The following is a 16,858-nucleotide window of genomic DNA, read 5'->3' on the forward strand; positions in this document are numbered from 1 at the left end:
ATGCTTCGACATCTCTGCAACTATACCATCTTCACCTGGTGCCTTGTTGTTCTTGAGGCCTTTGATTATCTCCTTTATTTCTTCCCTGTTGGGTGGTACAGAGTCCTGGTTCCTGACAGTAGGCTCAGTAAAGGTAAGTCTCTCTTAGGTTCTTCTGCGCTGAAGAGTTTCTGGAAGCACTCTGCAAAGGTGTTGGTGCAGTCTCTGTAGTTCATTCGGAGCTTCTCATCTGGCCTTAACGTATCCACACAGATGCACACAAGATGCTGTCAGTTGGTACAATTAATTTTATTCACATATATACACAAATTACACACTCCCATAACCTTAATCACCGTATCACAATAAAACACTTCACTTCTTTAACGTATCCACAAAGACGAACACGAGATGCTGTCAGCTGGTACAATTATTTTATTTACACGTGTTTACAAATCACACACATAACCTTAATCACTGTTGTCAAAAACCAAACATTCCCATCACAAACCACCATTTAAAGACAACTGCCAATCGCTGCATATAGAGATGACAACAATGAAACACAAATAAAACAGTTGACTGCTTAAAAGCATGTTGCACACATGGTTACAAGCATAACCTTGCTACATCATAACTCCAATATCTCCCAAATCACAACTCACAGTAACTCTCAATAACTCACTTCACCGTCAAGATCGTCCCTTTATATACGAGGGCAGATCAAAAAATAAGTTACACTTCCCAGTTATGGCCATTTATTACACCACCTATACAACAGCAACACGACTATAATGACATACACTGTAACATCACTTTTCCACAGTTTCCAAGAGACTCCAAATATTTCTACGAACGCACAACCAACTTGTCGATGCCGGATGCATAGAAATTTCCTCCAGCGTTCTGCAACCACTCGGAGACAGCGGCCTTCACCTCCTCATCATTCTGGAAACGTCGACCATCAGCTCCGTTTTGAGCTTAATAAACAGATGAAAGTCACATGGTGCTAGGTCAGAACTGTAGGGTGGATGTTGCCAGACCTCCCACTTGAAACACTGCAGCATTTCTCTCATCTGGCAGGCCTTGTGAGGTGTTGCGTTATCGTGCAACAAAATCACACCGGCGCTCAATTTCCCCCGGCGCTTCACTTTCATCGCTTTATGCAACCGGTGCAACGTTTGACAATACCACACCGCGTTGATCGTCGTTCCTTTCGGCATGAATTCCACGTGCAGCAAACCCTCCATGTCAGAGAACACTGTCTCTATAACCTTACTGGCTGAAGGTTGAACCTTGGCCTTCTTCCGTTGTGGTGATGAGGGGTGCACCCATTCCACTGATGTTCTCTTCGTTTCGGGGGTGAAGTGATTGTCACATGTTTCGTCGCCTGTGACGATTCACCGCAGAAACCGGTTGCCGTCTGCGGCATAGCGTTGCAAAAATGCCAGGGAGGATTGGAAACGTTGTCCCTTGTGCTCATCGGTGAGAAGACGTTGGACCCATCTTTGACACAACTTACGATATCCAAGGTCCTCGTGAACAATGGCGAACACACTGCCATACGACATGTTCAGCTGCTGATATAGATGTTGATTCCCATAGGGAATCTGAAATTTTTGTCCCGAATGAGTAAATTTATAATACCAATAGAAATGGTCCGTTATTGGACATTATAAATTTTCCAGCTAATTCCTGGTGGGCTCGTCAGTTGGTACCTAGCACACCTACCAAGAAGCCCAACCTAGCACACGGAGGCGAAATGCTGGCAACCAGGAATGAGTTAGCTGGAAAATTTAAAACGCTGGCAACCAGGAATGAGTTAGCTGGAAAATTTATAATGTCCAATAACGGACCATTTATATTGGTGTTATGTTCAGCTGCATCGCAATTTCTCTCAGTGTAATGCACCGGTTCTGTCTAATGATCACATTCACACTGTTGACCTTTGCATGGGTCCTGGACGTTGCGGGCCTGCCTTCACGATGGTTGTCCGTGATATCCATGCGTCCAGCTTCAAATTGCTGACACCACTTTATGATACCTTACCGGGAAATGGCCCACTCCCCATACACAGCACTAATTTCACGATGAATGTCCATGCAATTCTTCCTTTTGGCCCATAGGAATCAGATTGTCGCACGCACCTCATATTTAGAGTGAACGTCCAGTTGACGCGCCATTGCATTTGGCCGCTATTCACACAATACTAGACGAGACACCACAGCGACCTGCCTAACAGACGTGTGGGCAGTGTCTGTCCCTTTTTCCGCTGTGCCCACATTTGCGATACACAGTGCGCTGCTGCAGCGCATTAGTGCAACTAACCTTTTGATCCACCTACGTATATGCTGGCCAACCTTCTAGAAAGTTACATTACAATAAAAGCTACCTTCTTGAATATTCCAGACTGTCCAATACAGAGAGTACAATATACAGAATGTTCTAAAATGTTCTAGTGCTGTATTACCATTCTGGAAGTTACAGTGTGTTTTACAATTATGGATTACAATTTATATATACAGGTAAGAATAAATAATATTATTTTACAGGTATTTACATTAAGTGAACTGATATAAATGCATATGTACAACACATAACCTCACATACAATACGATCACTCGACCACGTAAATAATACTAATACTGAATGGATGTACACTTCACAACCATACATACAAGTAAAATAATAATAATCATTATTATTATTATTATTCGAGCTCAATATTTACATTAGTTACCCAAGGGTGAGAGAATATTGTTTTCAAGTTATTCCTGTTATCGCACTTGCGTCAGCCTTCGGAGATGTAAGGTGGGGGCCGTGTATGAGGTAGACTGTTTCTTGAGTCCCTCATAGAGATCTCTTGAATTGTTTCTCTTGAAGTTTTCTTCTGCCTGTTATATTTGAGACCGGTTGTAGTTCCTCTTAGTTTTACGGATGATGCTCGCTGTTGTTTTTCTTTGCGCAATGAAAGCCTGACGGCTGGGCTCATCCTTGCACTGGTTCCACTTGATCCAGTCTCTGCACCTTTCCTCTATAGCCTGATCCCACTCTGAGGTCCACTAGGGAGTGCTCGCCTTTATTGAATGAAGCAGAGATGGTTTCTTGAGCAGCACCCAGTAGAGCCTTCTGCAGAGTACGCCACCCTTGTTTATGTACATTCTTCTCAAGGGTGGTCCGGGAGTCACAATCCTCATCGCTCAGTCGATGGGTGTTGAATCTAGGTATCTTCGAGACCTTTGGGGTTTTGGGTATTCTCTTCAAGGGTTGTAGGTTGGTCTTTACTAGGGAGAGATAGTGGTCAGAGTCGAGGTTGGCTCCTCTCAGGACCTGGACTTTCTGTATTTCCCTGTGGCATCTCCTGTCAACAGCCACATGGTCTAACTGAAATTCACCCAGCATGTGATTTGGACTCTTCCAGGTCATGGCCTTCCTAGGCAATCACTTGAACACAGTTAATTTTAGGTCCAGGTCATATTTGTCAAGGTCTCTGAATCGCTTACCATTTGTGTTGGTCCATTTGTGGGCTGGGTAACTGCCTACTATCCTTTATAAGATATTGTTATGTATTGAATAGGAAGATACATTTAATTTTTTTCCTTTGTAAAGCCTACTATCCTACAATATTTCTTCTCCTTGCTGAATTGTGCATTGAAGTCGCCCATGAATATGGTAGTGTGGTGGTTTGGGATCTTGTCTAGGGTCTCTTCAAGGGTGTTCCAGTAGTGCTCTACTGCTCCCAGATCTTTCCTATTGGTGTCCTTTGTAGGTGCATGGAAGTTCACTAGGGTGTACGCTCTGTTGTGGGATCTGAAGGATAGTGAGGAGGTTCTCCCATTGGGCGAGATGAATTCTAATATATGGTCAATCATCTATGGTATACAGCAAAGCCAGTACCAGGTGTAGAACTGTCTTCTTCACCCTCTTACCCAGTTTATCTTTACAGATCCAATGTCCTTGGGTTTCCATTGCGTCTTCATCTGTGAACTGAGTCTTTTCTAATGCAGCTATCTTGATGTTATACTTGTCCAACACTTTAACCCGATGAGTGCTACGCCCGTCTATAGACAGTGCACGATTTATTTATTTATTTATTTATTTATTTATTTATTCATTTATTTATTTATTTATTTATTTATTTATTTATTTATTTATTTATTTATTTATTTATTTTTCTCGGTTTGATCTCGAGTGCCGATTCAATCTCTGACATGTTCTGCCATCTGTTGGGCATTATATACAATTAACTGATCATGGTTTATAGCTTTGGGAAGTAACTTACAGAGCTTTTTGTAGATGTCTGTGGAGCTCATCTGTGATGTAAAACAAGCACAGTGCAACAACAAGCTAGTTGCTCTCGCAGCCATGTTATTTTGGTTCAAAGAATCTTTCAGTTATTAACCACAACGGAAAGTGATGATAAAGATTATGATTATAATGAATTGTTAACCGATTTTGAAAGTGAAATGATACAGAGAGTGCCGAAAATATTGTAAATGAGAAAGAAACAGAACCTCCTTCCAAACGACGGAAGAAAAACACAGTGAGTTCAAAAGCTATTTCATCACTATTTTCGTGGTGGACAACTTTTCTCTACCAGACTTTCAAGTAAGTGTTACAAACTCTGGGAACCAAGTAGTGTTTGATGCCAATGCAAAAATCATTGGTTTTCTAAAACTATCCTGCCAGTGGTGTTGGTGCAGCTGGTTGATGATGAAACAAATCGGTATTACAAGCAACTGGTGAAAAACATTGAGCTGTCATCACATTCCAGATTTAGAAAATAAATTAAAATATCAAGTTATGTACTTGTAAGGAGTTATGTGTATTAGTTGTCTACAGATTTTTGGAAATAATTTCATTTTGAGCTCTTTAAAGGTGATGTACACGTGGGCACAAAGAGTGTACTTTTGTTTTCTCTCAAAATAAGATTGAACATAAGTGTAGGATTTTCCATTTGCAGTTAGATTTATAAATAACCAAGGTATATAAGCATTTTCAGGTGATCACCTCACTGATAAGTTAAAAATTGAGGCTCCTACAAAAAATTTTATCATACGAATGAAATAACTCAGCACTGAGGTACCAACGAGTCAACTGGTAACTCAAGTTAAGTGTGTGTTTGAGTTTAATCACCTTTAACAGGGAGTTTATGTTCACTGTACAGTGTTCTCCCGAGGAATTTTCGCCAGTCGGGTTGTAGGAAAGAGTAGCTGGGCGGGGAATATTATGTAAAAATGAATATTATAAAATTTCAATTTATTCCCCTCAGGGCATTAACATAAATATCAGAAAGGTAAACATTAAATTCAAAACTGAACTATTTTAGTGTTGTCATGAGCAAGACATAATAGATTATTTTGAACTTCTAGTGCTCTACTGCTCGGTCAATCACGTAACAACAAGTCTTACCACTCGAATTCTGTGCAGTGCCATAAGGGGTTGTGACGTCCCACGGAATCAAGTGCTTGCATGTGATTCCACTCTAATACAGTACAGACACTGCTTGCACATGACACTATGTGATAGTCAAGCTAATTTTTTTAAATTCATATGTAACTGATGCAATTATGCTGTCACAAATTATTTATCATTTAAATAAACATACTTACAGTATTTATATTTTAATTTGGAGCATCCAATGACTCAAATATGTATTAAAGTTATGTAACTAATACATATCTAGATTATGTTAGCTGGGCGGTCTCTAAAAACGGCAGGGCCCATTAAAAAGTTCCTAGAGAGAACACTGCTGTAGCTAGGTAAGTAACGTTCCTTTTCTTTTTCTGTTGCTGTTTATGAGAGGGCAGTAGTGGTGGAGTACATGAATGTGCAGGCTCCCCAGAATCTGATGAACTGCTTGCCCCATCATGACTAGGGGTGGATTGGTTACCACCTGGGGTAATAGTTTTGTTGATATTTCTCTTCATGTTGAGTCCAACGAGTACATATGTGGGGTCACCCTAATGGGTGATGGTTGTTAACTCCCAAGGTTGTTTGTTCTGAGGTATATTTTATCAGCCGCCACTAACATGTGGAACAGACGCTGCTGGGGTACCACCACTGACATGTCAAAACGTCGTGCCCTCTGCCCATTATAACCATAGACAGCAGATTGCCTTCTTCGCCAGCTCCACCGTACCAAAGTACATCTTCTCTGCCTTTGCTGCCGTTGAGGTCTTTTTAATGAATTCATGAGGCATTTCCTCCACAAAGGCTCCATTAAGCCTCCCTGGAGAGAAATCCTCCGCCCGAAGCCGTTGGTTCTCTCATGGGGTGTCAGGTTTGGTACTGGCCGGCCAACCCTCGGCCAGACAGTCACAGGTAGTACCGTCTACTGTCACATATGGTAGCAGAAAACTTCTGACCTGACTCATTTGTGCATATGTTTCATGTATATACAGGCTTTATGTATGTTTTTAACGTATGTATTTTAGTTTATAAGAGAATCATTATTCTTTACCATTAATTATTTGTCCGCTGATGATGGCTTTTATTTGTCAGCTGATGACGGGTTCAAACAAGTCGAAACATACACTGATCAAATGTAACTCATCACGAGTAAAACAAATATTGTTTAGGTTGATCTTGAATAACCAAGTTTTTGTAACTTATCTAATGATTAGAAATTGTATACCACCATCTCTCCTACCGTGCCAGCCTACATTCTGATGATGAATTTTTTTTTTTCAAACAATTGGACTCGAACCAGCTATCCACAGTGTCAGACTTGATGCTTTAATGTTTGTGGCCACCAGGCGGGCTATTATTTGAATAAAAACATCACAATAAAATTAAACAAATAACTACGATGACTGATCGAACTGTTTCATAGTTCTGCTGATTAGAAAATAATATTTTACTACAAATTGATCCTTTTCCTTTTTCCTTTCAATGTTCACATTGCTACACTCACAATATTGCAAGCACAGAGAATGACCACTACTCTGTTGCACTCATAATATTACTACTGTGGTATATGTCCTATTATTTATATATATATATATATTTGCTAGTGGCTTTACGTCGCACTAACACAGACAGCTCTTATGGAAAAAATGGGATAGGAAAGGCCTAGGAGTTGGAAGGAAGCGAACATGCCCTTAATTAAGATACAGCCCCAGCATTTGCCTGGTGTGAAAATGGGAAATCATTGTAAACCATCTTCAGGGCTGCCAACAGTGGGATTCAAACCTACTATCTTCCGGATGCAAGATCACAGCAGCACGCCCCAAACCGCACAGCCAACTCGCCCAGTGCCTTATTATAAATATGCAATATTTATTTATGCTGATATCACAGAGCATTCAAAGATTCAGCAGTGAAAATGTTAAAGCAAATAATTTTATTGATGTCCGACTCGTTGGCTGAACGGTCAGCATACTGGCCTTCGGTTCAGAGGGTCCTGGGTTTGATTCCCGGCCGGGTCAGGGATTTTAACCTTAATTGGTTCATTCTTCCGGCATGGGGGCTGGGTGTATGTGCTGTATTCATCATCATTTCATCCTCATCATGACACGCAGGTCGCCTACAGGCGTCAAATAGAAAGACCTGCACCTGGCGAGCCGAACCCGTCCTGGGATATCCCAGCACTAAAAGCCATATGACATTTCATTTCATTTCATTTCATTTCATTTCATTTCATTTCATTTCATTTCATTTCATCAAGAGTCATAAGGTACAAAGAGAGGAAGAAAGGTAATACAACAGATTACTGAATAGTGAGTTACCTAAATAAAATGCAGGATTTTATAGTCAAAAGTGAGGTAAAATGATATAATATACAAAATCACTAAGAATCACAGGTTGATTACAGTGGAACCTCGATTCTCCGTTTTTGAAGGGACCATGGAAAGAAACGTACAACATGGGAAAACGGAAAATCTGAGAACACATGGAAACCATCAACAATTTGGCTAAATGTCACAAAAAAGAAATATGTATAATATTAATGTTACAAACACTCCTAAACCAAACCAAACTACAGCCCCAATGGGCCTTCGCCTGCCAAGCTACCGCTGCTCAGGCCGAAGGCCTGCAGATTACGAGGTGATGCATACCTAGTCAGTGTGACGAATCCAATCGGCCGTAATTCCTGGCTCTCTTGACCATGGTCGCCATCTCACCATTAGATATAGTAGCTCCTCAATTAAAGGTAATCACGTAGGCTGAGTGGACCTGGAACCAGCCCTTATATCCAGGTAAAAATGCCTGACATGGCCGGGAATCAAACCTCGACCCTATGGGTGACAGGCAGGCAAGTTAGACTGTGGGGCCGGCTTCAAACTTTAATTACCAGTACATGAGTTTAAAATCTCTATACTTTACATTCAGTTTTACCGCGGAAACTTCGTCAGTTTCCCATGAAAACTTTTTTCAGTTCAGCAACTTTGATCAGCCAAACTCTTTAAAAAATCTAATTACACCAAGCCAAACAACAATCGACCATAAGTAGTTTTCAATTCTCTAGAATCTAATAAAATAAAGCACATTAGATACAGAAGCACCCAACATGATGGCAAAATTCCTTCTTTTTTCTAATTTTCCATTGTAATTTGGTCACCAGTATACTGTTCGTAGTCAGTTCGTAATTTCCGTCTTCCCATGCGGTGCGACCACGGACAGAAGAGAGAAGGGCCCGCCCAGCACTTAAGTGTTGCTCGTAATTGGCGCAGTCGAGCGTAAGGGGGGGGGGGGATACGGTGACGAGCACGCCTATACCCAGTTGGCATGGCGGACGCTACAACCAATACAATACAATGCCCTGAGGGAAGTGCCGAAAACCTGTTCGGCGATACAATTGAAAAAAATAAAAATAAACATCTAACCGTGGATATAATGTAGATGTTTTACAAGTATGAACATTGGACAAAACTCATTCCATCTTCAGGTAGAGCTGTTGAAATTCACTCTGTGTCTTCCAATTGTTGTGGTCGTTCTGTTTTCCGAGGAGTCTCTAAACAATACCACCGGAATGCGATGCTAAGATGGTTTCTTATGCAAGTTCACTGCGATCGCTTTTCCAGCACAGTACTTGGTCTAATTATTGGAATGACAGAACGTTAACGCCAAGATCCATAGGTCTTTTCATAAGATGCAGTTTCTTGAAAAACGCTTTCATCAAGGATTTATCATTGATGGGACTGAAATTTCTGGATGGTTGATACAGGAAATTATTTCTTCAAGGAACAGATAATGCGGGATATTTACAACGTGATTTAATTAGGATGTCCGCGGTACCACGTAATCTGAATGAATAATCTGGGAAAATGTAGTTTCCGGGAACGGATAATCGAGGTTCCACTTTACCTTAAAGTAACAATCATCATAATTAATAACTTCTATAATAAAGATGTATGTTTATTATAAAGTTAAATGAATGGATAAAGGTTAAGTTAAAAGGCATGTTGGACGGAGCTGTGCATATGAACCAATTTTGATGGTAGGGTCTGGTACAGTGATATGTAACAGACTAATGCATTTGGATGAAGGCAATATAAAACAGGGAGTAAGCCAGAAGACACAGAGGATAATTTAATAATTTTATGGTCAAATTCATAAGAATAAAAAATGAGCCTCTGTGATAGTTGAAAACAAAAGATTATGGAAGAGTTTAATTCTGGGACATATGCTTCCAAAATAAATTCTGCAAGGCACACAAGTCTATAATAAAAAAGTATGTATATATCAAGTTAAAATACGTTATGATTGGATCACGACATACGACAAAAAAAATGCAATGACAGGTCAGCATTAGAAGAGGGAGTAACAGGACAAGCTGTACATCTTCATAAACTATCACCTTCAAATAAATGGGCTTTCTCCTCATCAATCTCAATATTCACTTTAATACTCATATAGGGGTCATCTAGATGGATCTTCAGTCTTGATGTGGAAAGTGTGGGATACGAAGAAAGCTAGATAAACATAGGACAAGGGAAGAGATAAAAAGATAAAGATTAACACAGGTGACGGAAGTCTTTCATTATACACTGACTGACAGAGCAAATGCAACACCAAGGAGGAGTGGTTCGGAAGGGATGAAAGTTGGGGAAAAAACAGAGACGGCACGGACGAATAATTGATGTTTATTTCAAACCGATATGCAGGTTACACAATGCGCACGGCATCGACTCAGTAGGATGTAGGACCACCGCGAGCGGCGATGCACGCAGAAACACGTCGAGGTACAGAGTCAATAAGAGTGCGGATGGTGTCCTGAGGGATGGTTCTCCATTCTCTGTCAACCATTTGCCACAGTTGGTCGTCCGTACGAGGCTGGGGCAGAGTTTGCAAACGGCGTCCAATGAGATCCCACACGTGTTCGATTGGTGAGAGATCCGGAGAGTACGCTGGCCACGGAAGCATCTGTACACCTCGTAGAGCCTGTTGGGAGATGCGAGCAGTGTGTGGGCGGGCATTATCCCGCTGAAACAGAGCATTGGGCAGCCCCTGAAGGTACGGGAGTGCCACCGGCCGCAGCACATGCTGCACGTAGCGGTGGGCATTTAACGTGCCTTGAATACGCACTAGAGGTGACGTGGAATCATACGCAATAGCGCCCCAAACCATGATGCCGCGTTGTCTAGCGGTAGGGCGCTCCACAGTTACGGCCGGATTTGACCTTTCTCCACGCCGACGCCACACGCGTCTGCGGTGACTATCACTGACAGAACAGAAGCGTGACTCATCGGAGAACACGACGTTCCGCCATTCCCTCATCCAAGTCGCTCTAGCCCGGCACCATGCCAGCCGTGCACGTCTATGCTGTGGAGTCAATGGTAGTCTTCTGAGCGGACGCCGGGAGTGCAGGCCTCCTTCAACCAATCGACGAACGGGAAATTGTTCTGGTCGATATTGGAACAGCCAGGGTGTCTTGCACATGCTGAAGAATGGCGGTTGACGTGGCGTGTGGGGCTGCCACCGCTTGGCGGCGGATGCACCGATCCTCGCGTGCTGACGTCACTCAGGCTGCGCCTGGACCCCTCGCACATGCCACATGTCCCTGCGCCAACCATCTTCGCCACAGGCGCTGCACCGTGGACACATCCCTATGGGTATCGGCTGCGATTTGACGAAGCGACCAACCTGCCCTTCTCAGCCTGATCACCATACCCCTCGTAAAGTCGTCTGTCTGCTGGAAATGCCTCCGTTGACGGCGGCCTGGCATTCTTAGCTATACACGTGTCCTGTGGCACACGACAACACGTTCTACAATGACTGTCGGCTGAGAAATCACGGTACGAAGTGGGCCATTCACCAACGCCGTGTCCCATTTATCGTTCGCTACGTGCGCAGCACAGCGGCGCATTTCACATCATGAGCATACCTCAGTGACGTCAGTCTACCCTGCAATTGGCATAAAGTTCTGACCACTCCTTCTTGGTGTTGCATTTGCTCTGTCAGTCAGTGTATTTCAAGGGTATATGCTAAATATCCCTGGATTTATCTTCTTCTTCTTCTACCACTGCATTTGACACATCTGTGGGGTCGCGGGTGTGAACTGTGTGGATTTAGATCTGTTTTACGGCCAGATGCCTTTCCTCACGCCAATCCTATATGGAAGGATGTAATCCCTATTGCGTGTTTCTGTGGCAATTGGCAGCATAGTGTGTTGCCTGAATATGAAGATTATCTCTAGCTTTTACCTATATCTGACTTTTCTTTGATGCAATTTAATTAATTTTTTACTTAATTTCTTATTGCTTTCTTAACACTATAATAAGTACCTTCAAGTCCCCAGAAATATTAGCTCCAGCAAGGATTCCAGTAGCTGCTGGAAAGAAGATTGAGAACACAGAAAAGAAAGAGTGCTCCATTTCGTTATCCTTCCGATAATCTGGGTATAGGTTTTCTCGGATAAGCCTCACTGTAACAACAGAAATCATTTCCATTATTTTTACTTCAATGTTTTTTCTACATAATGCCTGTTAAGTTTTAAATACATGTACATACTTACTATTAAAGCCCGAAAAACCTTTTGCTCTGGCTTCATCACTCAGAGGTCCAATAAATGATCCAATTAAAAAGTCAAAAATTGCCACAAGAAGAATCACTAGAAGAACCAACTGAGCCTGTAAGCAAATAAAATTAAATAAATACATCAATAACAAAGAAATAACTTAACAGTTATTTGGTGTAAACTGAAATAGTTAACTGACCAATGTAGAAAATCTTATTATACAGTCACTACCTCACCCAGCTTGCTGGAGCAAAGAAATGATGATGATGATGATGATGATAGATTTTCAGGGAACTATCACATTTCCTAATCTTCAATAATAATAATAATAATAATAATAATAATAATAATAATAATAATAATAATAATAATAACTGTACCAGTTGGTACACCTATATGCCGCACATTTGAATTTTCCGCCTTAAAGTACTCCTCTACAGCTGAAACTCTGAACTTTAAAACTGAATTAATTCAACCTTTTATCTGAAGATGTCGAATTGTTTTTGTTTACTAATTATCAAGAAGCGTGGACATTCTCTCACAGATGTCTCTACCAAAAACTATGATCATGCACTCTGGTGCGAAGTGATGGAACTTTTCTTGAAAATATTTTATACTCGTAAGTTTTCCTATAACTAAATTTCGTTCCTTCATTTGTAGGTTGGCAATATAAATCTTTCTTTCCGCCAGTTTTGAACTTAGCCAATCCTGAATTTCTTTAATTAATTTTGGATCAATCGTGTCCTTCTTCTTCATATTTGATGTGTAAACTTTAGCCGACCAATAAAAGCATGTGGGAGTGTCTTAATTATTCATGAAAGGCCTCGAATCTTCCCCGAGAGTATAAAAACTGCTGATTTTCCGGGCTCTCCGCCACTTCAACAACATCTAGCTTAGTGTATGGAAGTATAACAGGGGGCGGGTTGCGCCTCTTCCTTCGAGCAGCAGCTCTTCAGCAAAGGTAATGGCCTTTTAACATCTTTATTTCTTTCTTGCTCAGCAGTTTAACCCCCGGGGAAGGTTTGAAACCTTTTCAAAGTATCCTACCTGTTTAAAAATGTAACTTAGTGCCGGTTTATGTAAACATTTTCTTATTACTTTAATTGTAAATCGGGGATAGAGAGTGACTATGTTTTCATAACCAATTTTCTTCTCTTCATTAATGTGTTAAATTATTTTTCTTATACGAATCACCTCCCTAGTGTGGGAATAGCCCCTGTGTAATCGGCCTAGTGCCCCTTAGGTTTTAACAAGTTGCATGTAGGAGTGCAAGCAACGCCTCCATTCATATTGGTATTTTGGGCCATTTCATTAACCTATTATTTTTTCTTTTAAGGCCCGGTAGGCTGGGTACGAGATACCCCTGTTCCATTATAAGTTGTGCCTTGATGGCAGTTAAGTGTAATAGTCTGTTATTGCCTTTAATAGGCTTGGACGATTGAGAGCGGGTCAGCTCTTTCTGGTATTTTTGAAAGGTGCCTCTAGGAGGCTTGACATTACGAGGTGGGAGCAAGTGCTCCATGTAATTAAGGGTTTTCTGCCCTTTGGTAATTTGTGGTTGTGAGCCGAGAGCTCAAGGATTGTGGGGCCCGAAGCCCAGGATTTGTAAAGACACCTTAACTTGTGTTACCTTAACTTGTGTTTTTGCTTGTAAAATTATTATTGTACCTGATTTTTCTTTGTTATTTCACCTAGTGAAAATTGTTAAATCTTGTTATCTATTGAAAATGTAACCTTTATTTAAATTTTAAATTTATCTTTCGGACTTGTAGTTAGACCCATTCCAGCCCGCACCTTCTTTCACCTCTGCTGATCCACCAAAACACGGTAATAATAATAATAATAATAATAATAATAATAATAATAATAATAATAATAATAATAATAATAATAATAATAACAATAATGATGTGTGGCCTCCGGAGAGGCCAGGGTGTAGATTTTTCGAGATATCATATAGGCAATCTGCGCATCTGTTACGAGGATGATGCCCTTCCTAAGATGAAATCTAATGCTGAAGACGGCACAAATACATAGCACCCGAGCCACACGAATTAACACATTCACTGCTATTGTTACAGTGTTGACAATAAGTGCGAGTGTGTCACGAGTCACCGATGTCTCATACCGTACTTTGCTGGTGTGCGTCACGAGGCACGCGTGACTCGTCCTACGGAAGTAGTTCTGCGGGCTGCCGGTGGATGGCGAAAGTATATTACTTAGAAATAATTAGATTGGCAGCTGTAAGTTACGTAAAGTTCTCACATTCCTCAGCAGGAGGATCCACCAGCTCTCGGCTTAGCGGCAATAATTATTGAAGTCCACGAGTCACCCGTGCCTCGCGAAGCAAAGAACAGAGCGTTAACATCCCTTTGTTCATGTACTAATATAATAAATTATAAATTGTATTGAATAAGCGGACCACTTGTTTTATAATATTTAAGTTTATCTTAAATATTCTCTATTTGATATATAGTCATTATGGGATTATTTTTATTAGAAATGAAGCTGTTAAATTTTGTTACATGTAAAGGCTTCTTACACAGTTCTCTGCGAAACCTAAAGAATTTCACCTTATTTTCTTGACACGGCATAAGCCCAAAAGCCTATATCATGTCTATAAGTATGGGCATGAAAGCATCAATGGCAATGTAAAATATATCCACCATAGTGCACTTGTGTCTAGGGAATGATGAAGTGCAGCCATAATCAGCTGTACTCGGAACTGCTCGGGTAATCTCGGCATTTAGCCCGTCCCACCAAGCATTTCTGTGAGGTGCAGCCAGCAGCACTCACAATGGCCAGTAGCATGAATGCAAACACCTGTTACTCTTTTAGAATTAGATACCGGTAATCAGTTTAATAGCCACAGAATCTCTTATGAGAGTGCAATTTATATAAGTATATTTCAGTTTTTCCTATGTTGGTCTTGTCATACTCTAGACCCAAGTGAGAGAGTATATTCTATTTCACTTGACTGTTTACCTCGTGGGTCACTTGGAAATTTGAAAAGCGCTGTTGTTATTATTAACTTAAATAAGAAATCATAATACAGTAGATCAAATAGCGTGAATGTGATAGTATGAAACTTACCTAAATACAATTATACAAGCTTATAATATACCCATGTCAGAAGTAGATCGTAAAAATGAATTGGATACTATTTATTTTATAGCTAAAAGTAACTGGTTCAACAGGCAATTTGTGGACAAAATTATTAGCAAAATTGAGAAGAAATCATTTTCGACATTAACTAAGGATACTAAAAAGAAAGAAGATAGTTACGCCCTTTTCACCTAAAGTCATAGTAAAATATACAAAATCATGAATGTTTTCAAAAACTTAATATGAAAGTTTCTTTCAAGACAACCAACAATAATGCTCATCTTTTCTATAATCAGCACACTATCAATAACTGCAATAGCAAATTTCAGAAATCAGGAGTTTACAAATTAAAGTGCCAGCAATGTTCCGCCAGTTATAATGGACAGACAGGCCGCAATTTTAACATAAGGTATAACGAACATGTTAATGCGCCAAAATACAGCAGATTCTCGGCATTCGGTTCTCATATGGTCGATACCAATCATACATTCATGGACATGAAACAAGACCTCCAAATTCTCCAATTAAGGAAAGGAAATCTATTGAATATTTTGGAAAACATTTTTATAAATATTGATAAAAAATGCAACCCAATTTATAATCTGAAAGAAATATCAGAGAAAATCAATACGCTTTTCAAGGAGATAATCATTAAATTCTTTACACTAAGGCGCATGAGTAATGTTTTACCTTACACCTCTCCCCTCAACGTCCCCTCGTAGTCAGTCCTCAACGACCTTCGAGGACGTCACTCAGTTAGCTTTAACACTTGAGGTGGAGTGGTCGACGCAGGACGGGCAAGGAGGTGAGTGACCAGATGGGCACTAAGTTTACATTTCAATGAATTTTTTTCTTTAGTTCACTCATCTTTTTTAGGCCCATACTGTCAATACATAATCAAGTTCAACTTGCGTCATCAACATAACTCCACCTTCTTCATCTAATCAAAGAAGCTATTTTAATGTGGCATCATCATCACACTATTTTATGTACAATACGCATATAATTTTATTCGCATAGTCACTCATGTTGTTTTATAACTGGGCAATTCTATGCATATAACAACATTTTAATCTGTGTTTTAACTGAACTTCATGCTTGATATTATGTTCATGCTGCATCATTTTAACATTCAAGATTCGACAAGATGCCAACACGCCACGTCACAAGATTTAAAGACTTTTCGTTTAGTATTTCAGCATGTCCTCACCTTATTTTCAATGTTTGTATGTGTGACTGCAGATGTCCCATAAGAGGACGAAACATGTATCATGAATATAGTATAATGTAGTCTTCCCAATAAAGACAATTACAGTATTGTAAGGGTGGAATTATAAATTTAAATTTTCACAAGTTGATACTTTGACAATATGGGCTCTAATATGAAATTTATAATGTGCAAAGATTCCTATCAGTTGTTAGTTAGTCTTTTCTTAAATAATTTCAAAGAATTTAGACATTTATTGAACATCACCCTTGGTAAATTATTCCAATCCCTAACTCCTCTTCCTATAAATGAATATTTGTACCAATTTGTCCTCTTCAATTCCAATTTTATCTTCATATTGTAATCTTACTTTTACAAATACCACTCAAACTCATCTATTGTCACTCCACTCCGTCTCTCTACTGACAGCTCAGAACATACCGCTTACTCGTTTCCATTCTCCCACGTCCTCCCAGCCCAAACTTTACAATATTTTCGTAATGCTACTCTTTCATTAGAAATCACCCAGGACAAATCGAGCTACTTTCTTTGGAATTCTTTCCAGTTTTCAAATAAAGTAACCTGGTGAGAGTGCCATTTGCTAG

The 16,858-nt window shown here is 40.2% G+C and overlaps 1 protein-coding gene across 1 annotated transcript in view; it reads right to left on the bottom strand.

Moving 5' to 3' along the window:
* LOC136863365 (bumetanide-sensitive sodium-(potassium)-chloride cotransporter) overlaps window positions 1–16,858 on the bottom strand; it is a 756,312-nt gene that overhangs the window by 133,017 nt on the left and 606,437 nt on the right. Inside the window, exons 6-7 of the mRNA XM_068225649.1 lie at window positions 11,939–12,053; window positions 11,709–11,848 (exon numbers count right to left, since the gene is read on the bottom strand). Of these exons, the coding sequence (XP_068081750.1) occupies window positions 11,709–11,848; window positions 11,939–12,053 (255 nt within the window). The remainder of the gene's footprint in view (window positions 1–11,708; window positions 11,849–11,938; window positions 12,054–16,858) is intronic.

This window comes from Anabrus simplex, chromosome 1, assembly GCF_040414725.1.
Source record: "Anabrus simplex isolate iqAnaSimp1 chromosome 1, ASM4041472v1, whole genome shotgun sequence".
In the NCBI taxonomy this organism is placed as follows: Eukaryota; Metazoa; Arthropoda; class Insecta; order Orthoptera; family Tettigoniidae; genus Anabrus; species Anabrus simplex.